This window comes from Wyeomyia smithii, chromosome 2 (assembly GCF_029784165.1).
Source record: "Wyeomyia smithii strain HCP4-BCI-WySm-NY-G18 chromosome 2, ASM2978416v1, whole genome shotgun sequence".
NCBI classification, from domain to species: domain Eukaryota; kingdom Metazoa; phylum Arthropoda; class Insecta; order Diptera; family Culicidae; genus Wyeomyia; species Wyeomyia smithii.
This window is the reverse complement of record NC_073695.1, coordinates 166,664,152-166,689,548: the sequence shown is the minus strand read 5'-3', so window position 1 is coordinate 166,689,548 and position 25,397 is coordinate 166,664,152. Positions and strand designations below refer to the sequence as shown.

At 39.9% G+C, this 25,397-nt stretch overlaps 1 protein-coding gene across 3 annotated transcripts in view; it reads right to left on the bottom strand.

Moving 5' to 3' along the window:
• LOC129725986 (zwei Ig domain protein zig-8-like) overlaps positions 1–25,397 on the bottom strand; it is a 291,521-nt gene that overhangs the window by 12,865 nt on the left and 253,259 nt on the right. For all 3 annotated transcript variants that reach the window (XM_055682494.1, XM_055682496.1, XM_055682497.1), the window contains one exon: positions 21,272–21,435. In XM_055682494.1, the coding sequence (XP_055538469.1) occupies positions 21,272–21,435 (164 nt within the window). The remainder of the gene's footprint in view (positions 1–21,271; positions 21,436–25,397) is intronic.

Below are 25,397 nucleotides of genomic sequence, written 5' to 3'. Positions count from 1 at the left end.
TCCTTTCCTGACTTGCGCCGGTCGGGGGTGTCATAGTTGCTCATAAGGCGCTATGGCAGCCGCCCCTAGCCATGGCCTCACTGCTTCGGCATAGACTACCATGGGACCAGATAGGCGACCACTCCAGTATGGATAAGGATAGCGGCTGGAAGGGGGACCCACTTAACAAAAATGAACAGTAATAATGAAGATCAACAATTGGGCGCAGATGGGTTGAAAAACCCGTTTGCACGAGGAGGCATCCAGAGGTCTCCGCCGAGAAAGGCGGAGATGGATGCAGTAAAGGACGCCTGCGAAGACGGCAAAGGCAGTACGCCTACCGGATCGACGCAATACATCGCAGTGACTGGTCCACTGTTGATAAAGGCGGTCGGAAGACAGCGAGACACGCTACCGAAGGTAGTAGCGCTGTCGGAGCAGCTCGATGCCATAATCGAGTTTGCGAAAAGTCGCACCAACACGACGAAGTACCTGAAGCAGGCTCTCTACATGCTTCGGTCCTCCGTCGATGCTGCGAAGAAGGAGCACGCCGAGCTCAAGGCAAGAGCGGTGGCTGCAGAGAAGAATGCAACGGAGGTGACCGGAAGGGCGACGAAGTCGGTCCAAACGGACACCTGCATGTTTGCAGCGGTTTGCGCCTCCGGGTCAGCCGCAAAAAGAGCAAGGCAGTCTCCGGGGGAAGCCCCCGAGAACAGCAAGAAACGGTTGGTTGTGCTAAGCCCGCGAGATAGCACACCAACGGCCTCCAAGTCCGCCGAAAAGTCTGCCGAAGTGGCAGCTACGGGAAACCCTTGGGTTACCGTGGGAGGAAGGAAGCGCCAAAAAGACAGCAAGCGCAACGACGAGAAGGCGACAGATCGTCCTAAAATGGGAAAGAAGGCGCGAAGCAGGGGCGACGCCCTCATACTCAAGACGGAGGGGTCCAAGTACGCCGAAGTCTTGAAGAAAATGAGAGGCGAAACCCAGCTCAAGGATCTGGGAGCGGATGTGCGGACCATCCGTCGTTCTCGCACCGGCGAGATGATCCTTGAGCTCCGTAAGGATGCTAAAAACAAGGGCGCTGCCTACAAGACGGTAGCCGAGCAGGTCCTCGGGAAAGATGTGCAAATTCGGGCACTCACCTCAGAGGTGACTCTCCAGCTCAAAAACCTGGATGAAATCACCGAGAGGTGCGATATTGCACAGGCCCTCAAGGAGAAGTGCGGAGTGGAAGTAGCCACTGAGGTAATTCGCCTCCGAAAGGGTCCAGCGGGGACCCAGGTGGCCACTTTCCGGCTTGCATCGGCCGATGCAACTCTGGCCCTGAAGACAGCCAAACTTAAGGTTGGCTGGTCAGTATGTCCCCTGAGCATACTCCAGCAGCCGGACGTTTGCTTCAGGTGTTTCGAGGGAGGACACAAGTCCTGGACCTGCAAGGGGCCCGATAGGAGCCAGTTATGTAGGCGTTGTGGTGGTGCTGGCCATAAAGCTAAAGACTGCGGGGAGCCTCCCAAGTGCTTGGTATGTACTGGAAAACGGGACGCCAAGCACTTTATGGGAGGCCCACGGTGCCCAGCCGGTAAGGCGGCCACGAAACCACGGGCGTGAGGGTGACACAATTGAACCTGAACCATTGCTATGCGGCACAGCAGCTGCTATACCAAGCAGCGTCTGAGTCGCGGTCGGACATCGCAATCGTATCGGACCCCTACTGCATTCCTCCCGGAAACGGTAATTGGGTTGCAGATAAGTCCAGTACGGCGGCCATATGCACGACCAGCAAGTTTCCGGTTCAGGAGGTTGTGTCAACCTCAAATGAAGGATACGCGGTTGCCAAGGTGGACGGAGTGTTCTACTGCAGTTGTTATGCTCCGCCGCGTTGGTCTATCGAAAGGTTCACCCAGATGGTCGATTTGTTATCTATGGAGCTGACGGGACTAACACCCTTAGTAGTGGCGGGCGACTTCAACGCTTGGGCTGTTGAGTGGGGAAGCCGCCGCACGAACCGGAGGGGTCAGATCTTGTTGGAAGCTTTGGCAAAGCTCAACCTAGATCTGGCCAACGTTGGAACCAAGTGTACATTCAGCAGAAATGGTGCGGAGTCGATCATCGACGTGACGTTCTCCAGCCCAGGACTGATCGTGAACTGGAGGGTAGACGATGGCTACACCTATAGTGACCACCAGTCGGTCTGCTATAGCGTAGTCCAGAACGTGAGGCGGCAGGCGACGGGTAGAGCCAATACTCCGACCGTCCGCGGGTGGAAGACATCGCATTTCGATGCCGAGGTATTTGCAGAAGCAATGAGAAGAGAGCGCGAGGGGGGCAGTTGGCTCCGCCCGAGTGCTGACCAATTAGTTGCCACATTATCGCGGGCGTGCGACGCCACCATGCCTAGGACCCGCCAACCTAGGAATGGTAAGTCACCGGTATACTGGTGGACCGACGCGATAGCGGACCTCCGTAGCGCGTGCCTCCGTGCAAGACGGATGTTGCAACGTGCACGTACCGATGCACAGAGGGTAGAGCGCCGTGTAGTATTCGGATCTGCAAGATCGGCGCTTAAAAGTGCGATAAAGGCGAGCAAAAGGGCCTGCTTCGATAGGCTATGCGCGAGTGCCAATACGAATCCGTGGGGCAACGCCTACAGAGTCGTAATGGCGAAGACCAAAGGCGTGTTGGCGCCTGCAGAGCGATCACCAGCGATGCTGGAGCGTATCATCGAGGGACTCTTTCCACGACACGAGCCAAATCCTTGGCCTCCGGTTGCTGAGTCTCACGTCCGACGTTCCAGTATCTCAGACACAGACCAGGGATGGTCGGCCAACCTGCCGGGCATCCAATCCGTGAGAGACGGCAGCCGTGCAGAGGTTGTGGAGGAGGTAAGGGTTACGAATGAGGAACTCATCGTGATCGCCAACTCCCTAAAGGTGAGCAAGGCACCGGGACCGGATGGAATCCCGAACATGGCCATCAGGACGGCCATGAAAGTGGCCCCCGATCTATTTCGAGCAGTCATGCAGAAGTGCCTGGATGACTGCCTCTTTCCGGACAGGTGGAAGCGACAGAGATTGGTGCTGTTGCCGAAGGCTGGGAAACCGCCAGGGGACCCATCGGCATACAGACCTATCTGTCTGCTGGACACTACGGGCAAGGTGCTTGAGAGGATTATCCTCAACAGACTGGTGAAGTACACAGAGGGTGTAAACGGTCTGGCAAGTAACCAGTTCGGCTTCTGGAAAGGTAGATCCACGCTGGAAGCTATTCTCTCTGTCACCAAGACGGCAGAGGTAGCACTCCAGCGTAAGAGTTGGGGCACTCGCTATTGCGCAATCGTCACGCTTGACGTGAAGAATGCATTCAATAGCGCCAGTTGGGACACCATAGCGCTCGCGCTTAGGAGCATCCACGTACCGGTGTCGTTGTACAAGATTTTGGAAAATTATTTCCAGAATCGGGTACTAGTTTACAACACGGAGGAGGGTCAGAAGTGCGTCCCAATCACCGCAGGGGTACCGCAAGGTTCCATCCTGGGCCCGGTGTTGTGGAATGTCATGTATGACGGGGTGTTGAAACTAAAGTTCCCTGTAGGGGTTGTGATCGTCGGTTTCGCAGACGACATCACGCTAGAGGTCTACGGCGAGTCGATCGAAGAGGTCGAGTTGACGGCCGCGCACTGCATACGCAAGGTCGAAGACTGGTTGCACTCTAGGAAACTGGAGTTAGCGCACCATAAAACGGAGGTTACGGTTGTGAACAACCGCAAATTAGAGCAACAGGCGGTGGTCAGAGTCGGTGACTGCACCATTACCTCAAGGCGTTCCTTGAAGCTCTTGGGGGTTATGGTTGACGATAAGCTCACATTTAAGAGTCACGTCGACTATGCCTGTAAGAGGGCTTCAACGGCCGCTGCAGGACTATCTCGATTGATGTCCAATAGCTCAGCGGTATATGGCAGCAAGCGTAAACTTCTTGCCAGCGTGGTTTCGTCCATACTTAGGTATGGTGGGCCAGCGTGGTCCAAAGCGTTAGGTACCAACAGTCATCGTCGAAAACTGGAAAGTACCTACAGGCTCATGTGCCTGAGGGTTGTGAGCGCGTACCGTACAGTGTCATACGACGCAATCTGCGTCCTGTCCGGCATGATGCCTATCAGCATAGCCATTAAGGAGGACGTAGAATGTTTCGATCAACGTGACACAAGGGGTATACGAGGCACCAGAAGGTCATTCTCGATGATCAGATGGCAGCAGGAATGGTCCAATTCCGCAAAGGGTAGATGGACGCATCGACTTATTCCGGACGTATCCGGATGGGTCGGGAGGCGCCATGGAGAAGTTAACTTCCACTTGACACAGATTCTGTCAGGTCATGGTTGCTTCATGCAGTATCTACACAGATTCGGGCATGCGGGGTCCCCCATGTGTCCCGAGTGCGCGGATGCGGAAGAAACTGCTGAGCATGTCTTCTTCGTGTGCCCTCGTTTTGTGCATGCGCGGAGCGACATGATGGTAGTGAGCGGGCCAGACACCACTCCGGACAACCTAGTTCGGAGGATGTGTAAAGACCCAAACATTTGGAGGGCGGTTTGTACAGCCGCCTCTCAAATAGTTTTAGAATTGCAAAACAGGCGACAGGTTGACCACCGACACGCCAGTGTTAGCTAACGGCCAGTCTCCAAGTTAGTTAGCTAAGTTAGCAAAGAGATCTATAGAACCAAGAGGGTGCACAGAGCACAAAAGCCGCTCCCCGAAGCAATACCTAGCGGTGGTCCCGGGGAGTATTATGGGCTGGAGACTGGAGGGGTTTTAGTGGGTCCGGTCACTGATTCAAACCAACCCCACACTCCCTGAGGTTGGTCACCTCAGGGGTTTGGATGCAAATTTCCCCTCCACCTGAAACAAAAAAAAAAAAATAAAAAAAAAAATATTTATATATATGTATATATATATATATATATATATATATATATATATATATATATATATATATAGAGAGCGGGGGCCTAGTGTGGTTGGTAACGTCTCCGCCAACCACGCTCGATGCCTGGGTTCGAATCCCACCGCCGACATAGGTGTCGATGGTTGTGAGGTGGCGTGATCCACTCACAACCAACCCAACTGGTCTAGATATTCAATCCTAGCCGACACCGGGAGATTTTCTGAGGCGAAAAATCTCTGGGATCACGCCTTCCATCGCATGAGGAAGTAAAGCCGTTGGCGCCGGTCCGTTAATAAACGGGTCGTGAGTTAGGGACCTGGGTGTGGAGTCGCCTCCCTGGGCGTCGGTAATTGGCCACAACAGTGGCGGAAATAGACCGACGGAAAATAAGCGAGAATAAAAAAAAAAAAATATATATATATATATATATATATATATATATATATATATACATTTATATATATATATATATATATATATATATATATATATATATATATATATATATATATATATATATATATATATATATATATATATATATATATATATATATATATATATATATATATATATATATATATATATATAAGTGTTGTGCCAATCACCGACACCCACCCCGTTTATTAACGGACCGGCGCCAACGGCTTTACTTCCTCATGCGATGGAAGGCGTGATCCCAGAGATTTTTCGCCTCAGAAAATTTCCCGGTGTCGGCTAGGATTGAATCTAGACCAGTTGGGTTGGTTGTGAGTGGATCACGCCACCTCACATCCATCGACACCTATGTCGGCGGTGGGATTCGAACCCAGGCGTCGAGCGTGGTTGGCGAAGACGTTACCAACCACGCTAGGCCCCCGCTCATGAAACACCCTATAGATTAGTTTATTTTTTTCGATTCCCCAGACAATTTTTCAAATAAATGTCAAATTTCGACGAAAATATTTTATATTTTTATTCTTGGGTTAGAATTTTTTCTGCTTTCAAGGGTCAAAGAAACATTCACACTAATTTACACAGATTCATACACAGTCATCAACATTTGTCAATATTTGTGCTAGACACTGTTACTGTGTGTAATGGAATAAACTCGACTGCAAGCCTGCATCAAACCACGAGTTCGTTATTGTTCTAAGGAATTTCTGTTCAGTGAGAAACTTCGTAATTACGCCAATCGGTATTTTTTCTCGTTTGACTAAGATTTGGAAGTATATGTTTTCTATTAATTAATAAGCTCATAAAGTTGCCAGTCAAAATATTTAATTCTGTGCAACATTAAAATTTAGTACAAAGTAGACAAAAACAATTTATTTTTTATTCATGGTACGAAACTATTTGAGAACAGTGCATCGTTCTTAGTATAACGTGCAAAAAAACAGGCTTTCATTTATTTTTTTCTCCGCAAAATGTTTAGTTTCGGATCGCTTTTTGCGAAAAATATTGTGATTTTTTCCCAGCTGGTCTCATGGTACGATGCTGGCCTAACAAGCCAGTCGTCGTATGTTCGAGTCCCGGCTCGGGAGAGACTGTTAGTGTCAGTAGGATCGTAGCGCTAGCCCCGCAATTGTCCTGTACACTTAACAGTCGGCTGCGAAGTCTGTGTATAGTAAAACAGAAGGTCGAATTCCGATACGGAATGTAGCACCAAGGCTTTGCTTTAATTGTGATTTTTTCCATGCGAAGCGTTGAGATGATGGCATAACAGGTACTTTTTGTTGTGAATATTTTTGATCGGTGTTTTAAAGATCTTTAATGCCAGAAAAGTGAATAAAAGCTAAAACACGTGGCTAACCTTCACATTGACATGCAATGATCGTCGTTAGCTCTAGTTACTGACGGTGCCTGTTACCTTAACTTATATCAAATGCATCTCCATCAAGCACTACAGCAACGTTTTAATGGAAACGCATGGTTATGTATATACATATATATGTAGATACACTAAGGTCGCTTTTTAGGCGGGTTTTTTGACGCGGATTCCGGAATTTATGCAGTTTTTTTACCCCGAGTTCCAGAATTTACGTGGTTTTTCACGCGGATTCCGAAATTTACGCGTTTTCTTCACGGATTCCGGAATTTACGCGTTTTTTACGCGGATTCCGGAATTCATGCATTTTTTACGCGAATTCCGGAATTTACGGTATTTTTTTGCGCGGATTTCGGTTTCTCTTCACTCGTATTGCAGAGTTCACGCGTGTTTTTTTACGCGGATACCGGAATTTAAGTGTTTTTTTTATACGGATTCCGGAGTTCACGCGCTTTTTACGCGGATTCTGGAATTTACGCGGTTTTTTACGCGGATTACGGAATTTACGCGGTATTTTTTTTGCGCGGGTTCCGGAATTCACGCGGTATTTTTTTTGCGCGGATTTCGGTTACTGTTCATGCGGATTGCGGAATTCACGCGGTTTTTTACGCGGATTCGGCAATTAACGCGGATTCCGGAATTTACGCGGTTTTTCAACGCGGCACGTATCCCCCGCGTAAAAAGCGACTTTAGTGTACAGTCAAACCTGTTTTTGTGCGACGTTTTTTTTTGTACGAAATTTTTTTTGCGACTTTTTTTATGTGGCTATTTTATTTGTGCGGTTTTTTCGAGCAGTATAAGAAAAAAGACCACATCCGACAAGATTTACAGTCATTTAGTTTTTCCAATCCTTGGAATGAATTTCAACGCATTACATAAGTGTTGCGTCAAAAACTTACTATTTGAGCCAGTTTTACGAAGGAAAAGTCACTACTAGGCCAGTCCTGCGAAGGATAGCGGTTGGAAAGAATTGTATGTTTAGAAAAGTTACGTTTATCAATCACCGCATAAAAAAACGTCCTTATTCACCGCATAAAAAATATTGTTTCAATACTGTTGTGGAAACATTGTTCTATAGCTGCACGTGAAGTTTCAAATGATTTTTTTTATGCGATTTATTTTAATTTTGTTTATGCTTCCGAATTTTGTTGAATTGAGTTTTCTAAAAAAGTAGAATGCTTCAGAAAATTAAAAATTTCATTTCCAAAGATCACGATAAAAATTTTAAATGCATACAGACAACAGTACTCTCAATAAGCTTACCAGAAAACACCAAATTCCGATATGTTTCAAATACGCAACCATTTTTCTGTAATTATTGTTTGCTTTTAATTTCAGTCTCAGCCCATTTGTAAGAATCAGCTTTCAAACGAGTTGCTTAAGTTGTCAAACCTTTATCAAAAAGTAGACCATCATTGGCGTTTTATCATGCCTTGAGCAGGCTTCTTATTAGATCTTGTGGGAAATCACCCCACTTTCGCATTTTACCAACAAATCAAAACCAACATTCTAAGTAAAGAGAATATTTGGAAGCTTAAAAATGTGGCATTCAAACTAAACCCGTTAAGCCACTGCCGAGAAAATTTGAAAAATTGGTTGACTCTAATTAGAAGTTGATATGTAATTAATAAATTTATTGATGATTTCGACTGTATTTCAAAGTGTGTGCCACACATCTTTTTATTATTATTTATTATTTCTGCATATCTCCCCATCCATCATTTGCTCTTACAAAGTAGGTATGCTGTGTGAGAACGTGAGAACGAAGACGACTCGTGCATAAAATGACAGCGGCAAACATTGCTGTCGCTTCACTGTGTGGAAATGTTGGTGTAAAATAAATATATTATAGTACCCTTCGTATCTGGCATATTCTCACTCTTGCCAGTCACTTTTCGATTGCACTCCGTAGCGAACAAATGATATTCCACATTCAGGTAAAATAACAATGAAATTGAATTTCGTGCTGGTGTCTTTGGTTTTACCATGTAGATAGCTGCCAGAGTGAACAACTGAAATTCCTACTTAATTATGTAACGATGATGAAACATCTATTTTCATTCGATTTTTTTTTTCAATGCTAAGAAGTAAACTGGGTGATTCAGTAAAGAAACACTCAAGGGCCATCACCAAACAAGGGTGATGTTGGTAGTACTTCAATTTGTAGAGGAGCCATTAACGTGCATAGCTGCATGTCTTGAGAAAGCTAGTGCAATATAAGAACTATATGGTGATTGAAACTAAAAAGCATAGTGCGTTCGTCTTCAGAGTGACAAGTGTAAATAAAACAAAACAAAACAAAAAAAGGCATTTAATTTCGAATACTTAAGCAACAGACTAACAGACATAACACTTTGAAGAAATTTTCCATGAAATCATCGTTCGGATGATACCAGTACTGTAGGTAACACTAGCACCATCTGCTGTCGTGCTCGTGCTGCGTCATGTATTTCGACATCAGCGCCAGCGTTACTGTCAAATGAGGAACTACAAAATATGTATGAGATTGCATGACAGCGCCCCACACGACGTTTTCGCGCGATGACTGTTCTTCGATGAGATGTTTGAAATGATCGTTTTTTTTTTTGTGGCGATGGAGCTAGGCCCCAGTGTAACGTCTGTTAGTCTGTGCTTAAGCTATCTTGCACTAAAAAATCGACGAAAAATGAATTTTATCGTCGATGTTACGGGTTTAGCATGTTGGTTATTTTATTTTTGTTGCAATAAAGTGATATGTATATAGATTTAAACATGTTTTGTATATGAAAATATGGAGAATTTACAATTCGAATTTGATTCAAATTCCGAATTCTTTAATGCTAACCGCTAAAACAACCGTCTAAATATTAACTGTCACTTTTTTCAGCACCTGTTAATTTCCTGGAAATGGTCCTTCTGGGTAAAGGACATTCCAAGGAACAAAATGGTATATGAGCAAAATTGCCCCAAATGGTCGAATATCGAACATTCTTGATTTTTAAGAAATTTTCACACGTATTTCGCTTAGCAAACTGGTTATTTTCCACAGATGGAAGGCTTTTCTAGACCCATGATTTATTCAGTTCAACGTCGAAGCGTCAAAGCTAAGCAGCTCCTAATCATACATTTCAATGAAATAATGGTTTTTGCTGGATAACCACGGACAATTTGAGAGAAACGTGTATTTTTCTTAATATTAAAAAATTCAAACTAAAAACTCAAAATTACTCGTAAACCGATGTATTTAGATTTTAATACAACCGCATTTCGAAAATAAGCTCTTTTTCTGGTTTTGGAGATATTTTTAATAACATGAGTTCAATATCCTCACTGTCTTTTCGTTACACCATCTAACATTAACGTGCGTAGTCCTGTTAAGTGCTTTTCCTTAGGACAAAGGTCGTAGCGTTCAACAACCAACGTAGAATTACTGGATCAAATAAAAATTTTAATTATTTTCAAATAATTTCTATATTTATTCGAAGCGGGTCAAAATGCGCCATCAGAAGATAAACAAAACGCTTGCAGTGCAACCAATACCATTCCAATTTTTGCTATCGTATATCTAACGACGTTTCTAGTTCTGTAAGATGGTCCAGATAGCGTTGAAACTATGCAAAAACAATTTCAATATTCAAATGAAAGAAACAACTCTTTTTGATAGGTTGAATATTATTTTTTGTTATATTTTATAATCAATTAAAAATTCTACTGATAAAGACGATAGTCGATCTAGCAGCACTGCGCATAACAACACATTTGCGCATGCGCTGGGCTGATTAATAGTTGACATATCAACAGATTTGCGCATTGCCGTATAAGAACTCGAGATGTAGTTTGTCACTTCATTCTATCAAGTGAGCTTGCTCTCATGCAGTTATGTAATACTTCATATAGTATCGGTAGGGAAACTGGGGGAAATATGACCACGTTAAAAAGAATCCAACATTAGGAACTCGTCAATGCAGATTGTAAGTCACAAAATACACGAAATTGAAGATAAACCAGTTTCTAATAAATACGTTCATTTAGAGTCTTAAAAATCATTGAATATTGAATATTGAATACGTCGGGATCGTGAAATTAGAAAAGGTCATCGGAATTTTGTTTCCAGTTCCATTTGGGGTAAAATGCGCCTATGCGTGTACAAAATGCCACACAACAAAGGGTCAGCAAGCGCCACAAGGAAGAGGTAAAAAACGCTGCCTTTCTTAGATAATCACACAACCAGAATGATCCAGAATCACCTGGATAGTCTTTAATTCGATTTTTTCCGGATCTGAGGCATCTTAGAAGGTTTTTCCGGAGCAATGCAGAATCAAAACAACACTACGTTTCACAGAGGTTTTTACAACTGTTGACCAGCGCAAACACGAATGTGTTGCTATGTCAACTGTTAACCAGCGCATGTGCGAATGTGCTGATATGCGCAGTGCAACTAGATTGACAACCTTTTTCATTAGTGCCAATTTGATTCATTATTATGGTAATGTATCATGATCCGGCCAATTTAGACTATTTTCAAGGTACAGCGCTTTTCATGTCACATTTTTACCATTATTATTACATGTAATCATAAATAAAATACATTTATCGGAAAAGTCTATCTGTCTAGTTTATAAATATAATAATTCATAACAAATCAGACGTAAATTCATTTGAATATATCGTTTTATCTAATTATCTATGTTTACACAAATTGATACATCAATTTGTATCATGATCCGACCAGGGTGAATTATGATCGGACCAAAAAATATATCATAATCGGACCAGTGTGCTTCTGAGACTTCAAGCGATTTTCCACTTCGCTATGTCACATTTTTACCATTATTATTACATGTAATCATAAATAAAATACATTTATCGGAAAAGTCTATCTGTTTAGTTTATAGATATAATAATTCATAACAAATCAGACGTAAATTCATTTGAATATATCGTTTTATCTAATTATCTATGTTTACACAAATTGATACATCAATTTGTATCATGATCCGACCAGGGTGAATTATGATCGGACCAAAAAATATTTCATAATCGGACCAGTGTGCTTCTGAGACTTCAAGCGATTTTCCACTTCGCGTGTTGGGCTTTACATGCATGGTGTTTGGTTTGGGCTTCATGAACAAGATAATTCTGAATATTTACGTGTTTCTAAAAATATTTTCAAATATTTTTCATATTATTGCGAAAACTTTATGAATTATATTTAAGTTTCCAATACGGCAAGTTTGCTTATTTAATTTCTGGGTGTTTTTTCGGTTGGAGTTTCGTTTTACCCATAGGTCACTCCACCAGCACAATTTTGAGAAGTGATGTATGACAAACTTGTAGTCCCCAAGTAGTACTACAAATTTCCGAATATTGCAATGCTCTAACTTTTATGCCTGAAGTGCGATTTTCAGCCAATGATACTTATTACGGGAGTTATTTCACGGTGAAATATATTTCACTTCCACGCTCACTTCATTTTTTGAGACCTATTTCCGATTCCATCTAAAGCGAAGTGACAAAAATTAGCTCCGTGAAGTGAGATTGACAGTAAAGTGAAAATAAGAAAGTGACAAGTGGTTTCCCAGCACAAAAGTTTTTAAGTCCCAGAAAGTTGAGTTTCCCAAGTTTTTTTTTCGAGAAAACAAAAGATCCCGGCGTTTTACGTAAGTCTAAGATATTTGGTATCAACAAGAATTTCCATATCGACAATTGCATGACCTGAGCCTTTCGTCATTAGTCGGAAAAGTGAGACTCAAAGCGGTCAATTTGAGACTCTATTTATATATATATATATATATATATATATATATATATATATATATATATATATATATATATATATATATATATATATATATATATATATATATAATTAGATCACAAATCAATCGATTTTTAAGCCTTTCTCACCTTCGTGGAATCATTTAACCGGTTCAAAATGGTCGTGGAAAAATTCCACGCAAAACGTCACTGGATCCGTTTTCATTTTATTGATATGACACCCAGAATAACCAAGATTTCACAACCTATGTTTTACCTACGTGTGTGCATTAACTTCACTCTGTTTTCACCGTGAAGTGACTCCCGCAATAAACACCAATATTCGTGTTGAACAACATATACCTTTATATGAGGCAACCTCGATATAACGTAACTCGTTATAACGTATCTTTTACCTCTCTATAACGCAACTTTTTTAAATACCTTAAAATTAAAGTACAACAATTATTTTTGGGGTGTATAATGTTCCGAATAATTGTTTTTAGTAAGTTCTGGTCTAATAAGTACCATAAAATGGGCTGAAGTTGACTTTTTTTCAATATTTTGTGACTGGTTGCGTTTGTCTACGAAAATTGTCATAAAGAGGCATAAGACAGTTTTATATATACTGCTAGGTAAGGGAAATAAGTTTTTGCGCACCTTTGAGCAACCGTCAAGAATTCTACTGGAACAACTGAAACATTAATGAAAAAAAAATTTTTTCCTGCTTCGTTATAACGTAACGACAAAAAAATTAAGTTGCCGTATATCGAAGTATGATTACACTCAAAATATAAAACGTTTATTGACATTTTACCAACACGAGCCAAATTTTCTCACTGTGTGTTAGAATAGTTTGTGTCGCTGACATGTATGTATTTATTGAAAATTGATTTATTGAAAATTAACTGGCGATTTCAATTTAATGAGATTTGCTATCTCTCACGGAAGTAATATCTGTCATTTTTTCAAAACTGAATTGTTAGTGTTTATCGCATCTTTTTGATAAAGTAGTTTGAAAGAATAAAAGCTATTATTTCATACTTCTCAAAATTTCAATCTAAGTTTTAGGTACATTGAAGAAAGTTATCGGTGCTATGTCATAAATATTTTTGTAGAAACCTTTGTCACCAAACCAAACATTCACAATTATAAATCTACATTGTATACATTTCAATTTATCACTCTCTCGTAAATTGGTCGAAAATTCGCGGGGAACAGTGCTTCTCAAATAAGCATGACACTGAGTTATATTTACCCTAGTTGAAGCGTAGGGGGCTGTTTGTAGTGAAGTTTTACACGGTTTTGCTCTTATTGGCGAACCTTACGTCGTTTTTGAGAGGTTTCATTCTATAAAAAATAAACTTCATTATTTATATTCTGTCTCAATGAATAAAACGTGAAACCTTCGTTGGGTATATAAAGCATAATTAAAGTGAAACGGTGATGTCTCAGAAGTAGGCTGGTCCGATCATGGTTCAATGCTGGTCCGATGATGATACAAAACAGGTCTTTGCGTTTCATCAATAGTTACAACTTTAAAGCAAATATTTCGTATAAATAAATTTAAATTCAAATGTTGCAGAAGCATATTACTGGAAAATATTGTTTGCACTGTACTGCGTTTTGTTTTGTGAATTCGTGCTTCTCATGGCGTATTTCGCCTGAACTTGTTGGTGAAAATCGTTCAAAAAATTCGAATAATAATTCGATCAGGTAATTTTATGTTGGCTCCTGAATACCAACACTATTGTTCATAGGAAGAGCAGTTTCCAGGTACGTGGTATTGTGTTTTGGTGGCGTAATGCCTTACGGATACAGTGGTATGAAATGCAAGAAATAGGACACAAAACATATATGTATTTCAATTTTTGTGGGATTCACGCAATTTAAAAAGTTTATATGAACTACACGTGTTAATAACGTAAAATAGAATCGATCAACTTCTGAATTACTTTAAAAGAGTGAGCATTGGGCATTTTATCCACAGTTTCCCTACTTGTTCTAGTAGCCTTCAATTTTTACGCTTTTCTGGTGATAGAGATGTCATGGAATAGGTAACGTCAACTATTTTATAACAACGTGTATTACTTGGGATATTACTCTGATCAGTTTTATTATAAGAAGGACTTATTTTGTCAAGAGGAAGGAGTCTTGAAGAATCCTCGTCCCTCCTGCCAACACCGTGTCACAATCACAATTCCCTGAAAAGTACTGTACTATTGTACTCTTTCATTGGTTTGAAAATTATTTCTTTACGAAATGCTCTGATACAGGATGACCATTTCTTGAATGTATGAAGACAACATTAATAGGCATTGTGGTTTAATTGAATGAATTTGGTTTATTTGTTGAATTCCAGAATACTGCATGTTAGATGAACCAAAAACTTGACCTTATTAAGTCCTATTTTCAATAAATTTGTTGTTTCCTTGGGTTTTCAGAAGTTGTAAAAAATTTCATTCCCTAAAAAGAAACCTTATATCATTTGTATTTCATCCTTTTTTGACTGGAATTGCTCGATCAGTATAAAAAATCATATGCCCTGTGGTAAGCTGGAAACCAAACACGTTTTCTGAATTTAAACATAATGTTCCATTGTGTATTAAATATCGTGGACCACAACTGTATCTTCACACAAAGAAAACATTCCATCTTTTCTCTTGGCGTTCGCAAAGCTTAACATATTTATTTTGTCTAAAATACCACAAGAAGACGATTATAAACACAGCTTAATTAACATTGTCTTCCATTATTCACTTCTCATTAACAGTTTCGTATAGTATACTCCACTCGCATGGTACTCAAGGGAAAAAACAAAGGTTGGCCGCATCCTTCTGTTTTGCACTTCCTTCGTGCTACTACACAGAATCGTTAATACGTGCCTAACGGCAGAATAAACGATTGAAATGACAATGCCCGCTGCGGTGGCTGCTAGTTGCAGAACACGCGCGGAAAACATGAGTGAATTTGCTTCCAAAAAGGATTCCACTGCCACAAAGTAAACGCCGCAGTGCAAAACTGTCGTTTCATCAAGCCTGTGTAAACCAAACGCGATGAGTTGAATCATGTATATAGGTACCTAATAGAGTAAAAAGTAAATGTTGGACAGACACATTTTCGATACCGAATAAAAGATTGAGAAATCACTATAATTATAAAGACCGGAGTGTTTTTTGAATAAATTCTTGTTGTTTGTTACCGATTTAGATGAAATTTTTGGCTGTATGGCCCCTCTTATCTACTCAATTTTAGATTCAACAGTAGCAATTGATTTGCCCCCAAAAAAAAAAAAACATTATCTAAAGTAGTAAGATTTTTGCTAACTTCCAGTGTTTCTAGTGATTTAAAAAAAAGTTCATATTTCCAGTCACATTATTTGTGAAATTGTGTTTTGTGATTAGAGAAAAGCTAGAACTGATTAATATAAGAATCTTATTTTGGCAAAATAGTAAAAATAGGCTACTTGTAACAAATACGGTTCAAGTTTCGAGAATTTTTTGTATTGATTTTTTTTGTAGTAATACAGTACAGTAATCGTGTACTGCGTTAGAACTTACCCTAAATAGCCCACTTATTCATGTGTTCACATCCTATAGCTTGCCGGATATCGTGTAAAATTTATCTTCTTTAATGGCAAATACTATTATCATTACCAAACCAATATTATTACGGTAGGAAGTAAGGGACACTATTCCGTCGCCACTAACTGGAATCTGGTTTAATGACTATAGTTACTGTAATATCTGTTCTTATGCATGTTGTTGATCTATGGGCTACAAATGAAGTCACACTCTAGACTTTAGAGTTTAGACTTTAGAGTTTATTATTTATGAAGACCAAATATTTTATCTCTGAGTTAAGATGTAACCCCATATAATACAAAACAATTTCGAAAATAATATTTTCGAGTCTCCTCTCTTCCGTATGTTCATATAAACAGACCACTTTTTCCTTAGCAAATCGCTTTGTAGCTCGGAAACATTTACGCATAAACACTTTTTCATACGATGTACCGCCGGGGATTACAATTCATAGCTACAAAGTCATGTGGGCGGAAAAGATGCTACTTCAATAAATAAAGTCGAAGTGAGTTGGTGGATTAGCAACCAGTTTAAAGTTGTATGTTGTAGTACACAAGCCGTATCATTGAAGTCTGCACGGTAAGGGTTCGCCTTTCCAACTTCTCAGGATTTTACAGTGTATTTGAGAACATCACTCAGCAGCACGTACAGTAATGATTAGGCAACCACTTGTTAGGCGGATCTTTTAAACTTCGAGTGAAATCTGGTAAGTACCATGCTAAAATGCTGCCGCTTGTGGGTATATATATATATATTTCGTATGTAGAAACAGATTATATGTGTGTATAGGAACAGTGTGAACCATGAACATAAAAGCAAAGAAGGTAGAGAACATGTAGCCAATTCGCAATGTACTTCGCTTGCAATTATTTTTATTGCTCGTATAAGGAGTCTTTTGATATCAGGTAGGATAAACTCGATTACGCAAAATTTTCGCTTTCCACCAGCCTGGTTTATTGGGATTTTATTATGTTTTTAAAGACTCTTGCGTTGTAAAGCTAATTATTAATCCTGTATTGCGAATGAATTATTCTTTAGCGGTAATACAAATAGTTCAATACAATACAGCATAGTGGTACTGAACGACAGTCATTGATTTTAGACTCATACTCTCTATGGGAAAATTGCTTGTAGATTTACATTTAAATCGGAATGAAAATAAAGGTGGTCATTATATCATTGAAATTACACAACTAATATTTTTGTTTGGGAATAGTGTTATACTACTGTCGGTAAAGCTGTAACTTCCTTGAATTAAAGCAACTATGTAGCTTAACTTTTATGCAGGTTTTGAAAAGACCAAGCAAGAGAAAGTTGGTTAAAGTGGCTTTAAAAATGTTTTTTTGCTCTGTTTTTTTTTCAATTCTTATTTTAAAATTCAAACATAAATTTTAGTTGTTTTATTTCACTGGTTTTAAGATTACTTTAATTTTCATTTTAGCTCAAATGTAGATCTACTTAAAAGAAGCAACTTCTCCATAGAGAATATGAAATTACAAAATTGAAACTAAAGCTTATTCCCGATCAGAAGAGCATAACTAAAAAATTACAGAATTTTATCAACGGGAGATACAAATAACATATTTTGATACGATTTTGTATTTTCCTCTATTTGCTTTGGATAACAAAATTGAATCTGAATGAGTTATAATAACAAATCATGAAATGGAGTTGTTCTTAAACAAATCTAACAATTTTTTCGTCTCTATCAAAACCTGTTGTTTATAACAATGGTTGTTCTTATACTGTTCTATGTGCTATCTAATTTTGTTAGAAAGCTGATACGTTAGTAACAAAGTTTGATATGGGTTTGATATTAGTAGAATATTTTTTGTTACGATTTCTGTTATTTTAACACCTAACGGGATCAAAATTAAAACACAACCTGAAAGGTTTTTCACATAACAAACTAACAGCCTCTGTTAGATTTTTGTTTTGTCTTTCTGATCGGGTTACCCCCTAATTTTCGTTATGTACCACCAGAGCCGGATTTAAGGGGGGGCGGAGGGGGGTGTCAGGCCCCCACATTTTTCGGGCCCCACAAATCGAGAAAAAGCTTTTTTCTCTATCAAAAATGAGATTCATTCAAAAATTCGATTTACACCGAGTAAAATTTGGACAGACCATTTCAATCTCAGGTTTTCCTTCAGTGTTATTTTTCGCGAGCGTCAATATCACAGTTCACCTTGGATTCTCTTGGAATGACACGCATTAACACACCATTTGTATCGAATCAGTGCGCATGGGAGGTAAAGCAGAGAAAGGAAATAACCCACAAGTTTTCTTTCAATGCATTGCTGTTGATCACTTGTCCCCATTCAGGTTTGGTTTGCAAAGTGCAGATTTTCAGAGTCTGTGTGCAGATTTTATTGACCTGCAGATGTGTGTAGCTTTTTCCTAGTTTCTGTAGATTATTGTCAGCGTCGTCTTATATTTTCGCAGTCTTTCTCAAATTGTGTGCAAATTTTTGCCTGTGAATCGCAAATTTTTCGAATTACGGTAAGTTTTTTTTCAGTAATCAAGAAAAAATTTGCGTTTTTCGAGCAATTCAAGCGTTTTCGAGCATACATCTTTCAGAAACATCTGGCACCTCTGGTCCAAATCTCGTACTCGTACGATAAAAAGACGGTTTTGTTTTAATTTAGGGCCCCTACTTAAAACTGGGCCCCGGGCCCCCACAATCGTAAATCCGGCTCTGTATACCACTGTCATTAACTATATCATGAATTTGTTACATGCTTTCATCCGCGCTTCCGTGTGTATGCTTTTACCCTTCCTTTATATGCTTAGTACTCTGCTATATCGAGCCTCGCGACTTTATCGCTATACATCGAATGGCCTGGTTCTACTAAAATTCGAACCCATGAACATTCGTTGGTCAGCGGACTCTACAACCTTGTGGTTACGTAGCTCCATATGTTTATTTGACATCTCTCTGTTCGAAACTTTCTCCATCCGCCAAATGTGTAACGAGTTGTACTGACGTAGTAAAATTGATTTCTTATGTTTTGGTTGTTTTTCTTCAATTGATAAAACAAAGACACGTTACAACACTGTGACTTGCCCAGCATGCATGACCACAACACAGGCCAACAATAAAGTTTCTTCTTTTTACATGTGAGTATCTTCTTTTTACATGTGAGTATCACATATTTTTCATGTGAGTATCACAAGTCCGCATGAGGAGTGGCAATCGACGGTGTCATAATCAATTGTAGTCTGTCTGTTGAGAGTATTTTAGAAAGCGGTATCGGCTGTTTTGGAAATACTGCTTCTCCCGATGTAATGATACTGGACTGCCAGCAATTGCAAATACTGTACAAAAGTGTACACTTCGTTAGGCTCAATTCGGTTTTACATTTGCCAGAAATGCACTACCTAGTCACGATTCGATCCACCGGGTTCGTTCGCTTGTGCGGCTATATATAACCCGCGTCATGAACAGCCTTAATTAGAAGCAGGCCACACGTTGTGGCAAATGTGAGGAGAGTCATGATGGGGGTCCCTACAGTAGAAATACTGAAAAATGTGTTCACTGCGTAGAGCATGAGCTTTTGACATATGCGGTGTACATGCAGTTCAGGGATAAAATTGAGCGATCCCTTGATGAGCGTTCTTATGCTGACGTGCTTGAGAGAACCACAAACATTTCTACCATAATGTTGAACCTTTTTGATCTGCTGTCTTTAGATGAAACGGACTCTGACGACTCTTAAGCAGGAACCTAGACCAATCCTGGAGAGTCTATGAGAAAAACTCTTTCTGAAGCATCTCAAAAAAGGTGCTGGGAGTTCTCAAAAGGTAATGAATGGTACAAACAAACCAAAAAGTGCTCCGGAAAAAATGAACTCCTCCTGGGCTTAGACATTTTAGGTCCCAGAAGAAGCTCCCAGCACTTTCAGGAATTTCTAAAACTCCAGTTGTTTCTCGTGCACATTCAGATATCCCACAGTGGACCACACACCAACTCAATTTATGGATTTTTAGAAAACTTCCATCAGAAACATCTTATCCAGCCAATCTGCATCAAAATCACGAGAAACTCTTATAAATTCCGATTCATGTTAAAAATAATTGAATGTTAGAATAATCTGACAAATGGTGCGCTATACCCTAGGGATTTTGGAAAATACCCACCGACCATATTTCATATTCACGGATAGTCGACATAAAGCATGTTGTATGGTCACCGTGACGCCAGATTTAAATAAACAGATTTCTCTTCGGATCGTAAGTAAGCTTCCAGCTGTTACTGTTCGTGTCTTGGCAAGCTTTGATCCACCCTACATGGCCTTTATATACGTTTTCCTAAAATCCATCCATGTTGCAATCTACTCCCATTCACTTCCGCCTAAATCCAACGAAATGACAAGAACACATGTGGATTCCGAATTTGGTTCTACGTTTGGAGCCTGATTATGATTTGCACACTAATTACTAATTGCGCAGAAATTACCATTCGCTTAAACAATTGGGAGACTGTGGGCCAACGTTGATGACCAAAAACAAATCCCAGAAGAAAGCTGGTTTCGTGAAAATCACACATTGTGAAACCGTGTTAAAAAAATTAACGAAATAAAAATTGTTTAAAATCGAAACATATAAGATTCGTTTTCGTGCGATGTTTGAACGACGGACGATAAAAACTTGAATTACTTTCATCTCATGCGTGGAAATGAATGTTTTGAGATAGGGTAATTTTTGCTAGTAATTTTATTTTGTAGCTATATTGTTATGTTTATTTAAACGTATAATTGTAGACAGGTAAAATCATTATTTTGACTAAAACTTCAAAAAAAAAAAAAATACGAAAAATATATGGCATTACGAACTAAAAATTATAAACGGAATGTGTAACAATTACCTAATTTTTCAATAGAAACATCAATGTTCAAGGTTTTGTAATTAATGTGCGCTTTGTGTGGTTTTGATGAATGATGATGAATTTTATATGGTAATAAGAATCTTTGTGGTTGTTGTAGAGATCTTATCCATTCTCAAAATGCAATTTTCGAGCTTAATGAAAACGTCAAACAAAATAAAAGTGAAAAAGAATGTAGACCAACTTCATCTGCCTCGCAGCTGGACTGGTTGGTACCATGTGTGCTTGATTTTTCGGACGATTGTTGTTTGCATACCTACAAATGCTGCTCATATACCCAATTCTATACTACCGATGTGGATTCTGACGAAATATTTAGCACGGTGCTGTCCTAGTACTTACCAACAACGTGCAGATGTACTCTAGCACTTATTTTCGGCTCTGTCGACACCTGGCACTCGTATATTCCGGCATCACGTGCCTGCACGTATTTGATCTGCAGCGTCCATACACCGCTGTTTTCTACGTAGAATGATTGAAAACGTTCGTCGGCTATAAATGTCATTCTGCATAAATCAGCGTTTGGTACGGGCCGTGGCAAAAGCAAAATTCAGGACCAGCATCCAAAGTTTCAGGTTCGAGACAAACAACCATCCTCACGTGGCACACCAATATGGAAGCCAGTGCGAAACGACGGCGCACACCGGTCCCGATGGGAGTTCAAAAAAAGTACAATGGCCGAGGTTGATTTCACATTAATAATAATCGATTACCACCATCCGTTCGTCGTCCATTCATCCGTGGCCATTTGTTGACCAATACGAGCGTTCATCATTGTGGTATTCAGATGATAGCAATGACGACGACGTCGACGCAGTGTCAGCAGTGTCAACAACAGAATCGGGCAGCATTGGAATCCATAGTCAGTCGGGGCACCACACGCGGTTGTCAAAGTCAGAAGAAACGGCCACATCCAACCGACAATGACGTGGTTGAAGCGTTTCGTTCCATCATGATGGAATCGTGGCCAGGATCAATAGACAGGAAACGAGAAAGAAATAAAAAGTGTGAAATATTAATAAGAGGTTGATAGCGGCATAAGAAATGAAATATGGCGATAAATTCACTAGATTAAGGTACGATCTATTAAATTGCCCCGCCGAAAGAGCGGAGATAACAAATCAACTAACTGCCATTATGGCGAGGCATTAAACATAAATTTCGTCTGGTTTCAAGTTCGCCCTCGCCATTTTTCATGACAAGCATTTATTGAGTTGCTCGATGATGTGTTAGCGTCGGAATTTATTGTAAATGATATGTATTGGCATTTTTACGTTCACGCAACAGTAAGTATTTATTTTCACATCAAACGGACTGCATCGTATCATGGCTACAAGTTAATGTTTTGCTATCCACATAACAATGTTTAATCATGGAATATTTGAAGTCTTGCATATATTTACTCGAGATAGTAGTCTATTTTTGAATTCTTTCTATTAACTTTGCATGTAGCAAGCTATTTTTTATGATACACGAGTAAATAGGTTACGACCACCATGAACCGAAGCCACCGGCTTAACCCATATTAACCCAATGATGCCACATGACATCATATGGCATCATTTGACACATCGAACATACCTCGGCCTGAAAATAACTTCAATGACATTTTTATCGATCGGCTGATTCGAGTTAACTACTACGTAGTGACATAACAGACATGACAAGGAATGACACCCAAAGAATTTTCACATCGGAAATGGCATTTGTTAGAAATCAGTTAGGTTCACGATAACCACTGACAAGAATCTCGATGTTGATTTTTGAACCAAGCCCACGATCGAGTTAGTAAACAAACCAAAATTTTATAGAGCGTTTTATTGCTCCTTTATTTGAGAGCGTTTGTTATAACGTGTTGCCGTTGTTAGTTATATTTCTGTACTGTTGTACTGTTTTACTAGTCATTGACGCCCATGGAGGTGACTTCATCCGGGACCCCAATTACCGATCCCAACGACTTTTTATCCCCGAACATCTCCCGGCATCGGTTAAGATTGAGCCTAGGTTGGTAGGGTAGGTAGAGAGAGGATCACGTCACCCTGCAACCTGGCCGGATTTGCTAGACATCGTTCATAAATAGGCGGCTGTCCATATATAACGTGGACACTTAGGAGGATGGGAGGGGAAGGGAGTGGACAAGAGGGGGGGGAGTGGAAGGTTGAGAAATGTCCACGGTCTGTATAATTTTATATAAGAGAATTTATATGGAAGTTTTTCCACGCAGGAAGAGAGGATGTCTGATATCAGCCAAAAAATTTACACGTGGGATCTAGTAACCTCTCATAAAAACTAGAAACCGTTTGATTTTGAATCGTTCAAGAACTAAGAGCCATTCAAGTGGGCGCGCAAACATGGAACGCACCATAGGGAAAAATGAACTGTGAATACCGAAATAGACAGGGCACTTATAAGAAGTGCGCAAGGAAAGTGATGAATTGAACAAATATTTAATTAAATATATAAAAAACGAACGAATTTCTTATCCGAACGAATATTTACAAGTGGGTGTGCTTTATTTCAAAGTGTTATTTTTACGAAAGGTTAGATAAGCTAAAGGAGAATATATGTTCGATCCGATACAAAGTATACTCTAAAGAACAGGTTTTAGAATTTTAGACAATTCTCAATATTAGATCAAGATAGGTGGACTAGTACCAAGTTTTAAGCAATTCACAGTGTTTTTACATCGTGAAAAGTCTTCTGTATGTCAAATTTTGAGGATGATTATAACCAAAAATTTTGTTTCCGAAAAAAAATTCTGCATTTACATGGTTTTTGTTTTGTTTTCTAAAGAACACTGAAATAATTCTCAAACACTCATACAAATTGATAAGGTTAATTCAAAGCTTTTTTCATTGTTATACTTTTGGAAAATCAACAAGTATGCTGCCGATCCAAGCATAGTTGTCCCAGCGTGCATGAGGTTTGTGTAGAACATGGGACTACTATGACTGGAACGGAAGCATGTAACTTAAAACAAATTTTTCTTATAACAAAAAGTCGAATGGTGTAGGATAAGGTTGATTGAATTTGAATGCTCAGGTTTTCTTTCAATTTATTTTTTCCTAAAGAAAAGCTGCTAGTTTGTCGTTGGTCTTGCAGGAATACAGTGATTCTAAACTGGCTCTGCATTAATTGAAATACTATGGATCTGGTACGTAAATAGCTCAGATTATGGAGAATTCAACAGGTAGCAGCTTGTATTTGTTCCGGTTAGCAGACAATCATTCTACCAGTAAATAACAAAGCATACAGTAACAGATGTTTTCAAAATCTATGGCAACGAAACATCTCGTTAGCGCTTGTTTATTTTGGTTAAAATTATCATGAATGACTTGTAAGTTCGGCCACATAAACTCTACGGATGCAAAGCTAATGTTTGTTTAGCCCTCCACAGCAGTTCGATTCCAGTTCATATATAAACTGCCAGGAAAGACTCCAAATTTAAACGGAAAGGTGGCATGCCTTTGCAAGTGACAAACCTTCAGTACAAGAAACCCTGCACCAGAGGATCGTCGGAAAGTTAAAACCGCTCGACAACAAAAGGCACTGAAAGCAAAACCCCACAATATTGTGCCTCATGGTGTGGTTTCAGCGGGAGGAAATTTTCCTTCCATCAGATGAAACCAAGCTTGAATCTTGGGTATGAAAATATGTGGTATAAGCTTCTGCAACATATTTTATCCTCCGTAGCCAACAACCAACACGATGGTTCTCCTTGTTTGTGTGCCTGGCAGAAAATGAAAGTTTGCAGCCCTGTGCTCGCTGAGGTTGCAACACAAAGGGAAAAGAACTTCCAGTCCTAGCTTATGCCGGGAAGATTTATGTGCATCGTTTGCTGCTATCTTAACGGAAACAAGGCGCTGCACATCGAACATTCAACATATTCCGGGAATTGAAAGCTAGAAGTAAAGAAAAACATTGTATCTATCTTGATCCGTTTGTGCTGTGGGTTCCACTAACGACATTCTACACAAATCAGAAAGAATGAGCGCCACCTATTCGAGCACTCGAGCGAACTAAATTTGATAAATGATCATTCCGCGTGTGTTGGTTGGGAAAATATTTTGTTTTGAGTCCACAAGACGATAGTCGCAAGCATGAGAGTTATCAACGTTGGTAAATGGTAACAATTGAATATTTCACGAATTAGGGTCGGTTAGAGAGATGCGATGTGGTAGAGTTTTTTTTTGTTCATCTATAATGTGGTAGAGTTATTATTTGTTAGTTTATTATACTCTTCTAACAGCGAGCAATGAGGCACGAATATCAAGCCATGAATCTTTTATCGTTGGATCAAGGTGTCAAGGTTGATAAGCTTGCATCGATCACTGTGTGGGAGAAAGTTCTGCGGGTCACGCCGCGCGAGTTTATTGTCCCACTCGCAATGTGAGAGTTAAATGTTACAGGAAATGAGATAAAGTTGAAGGTTATTACAGAGCATTTTGGAATGCTGACAATCAACTTG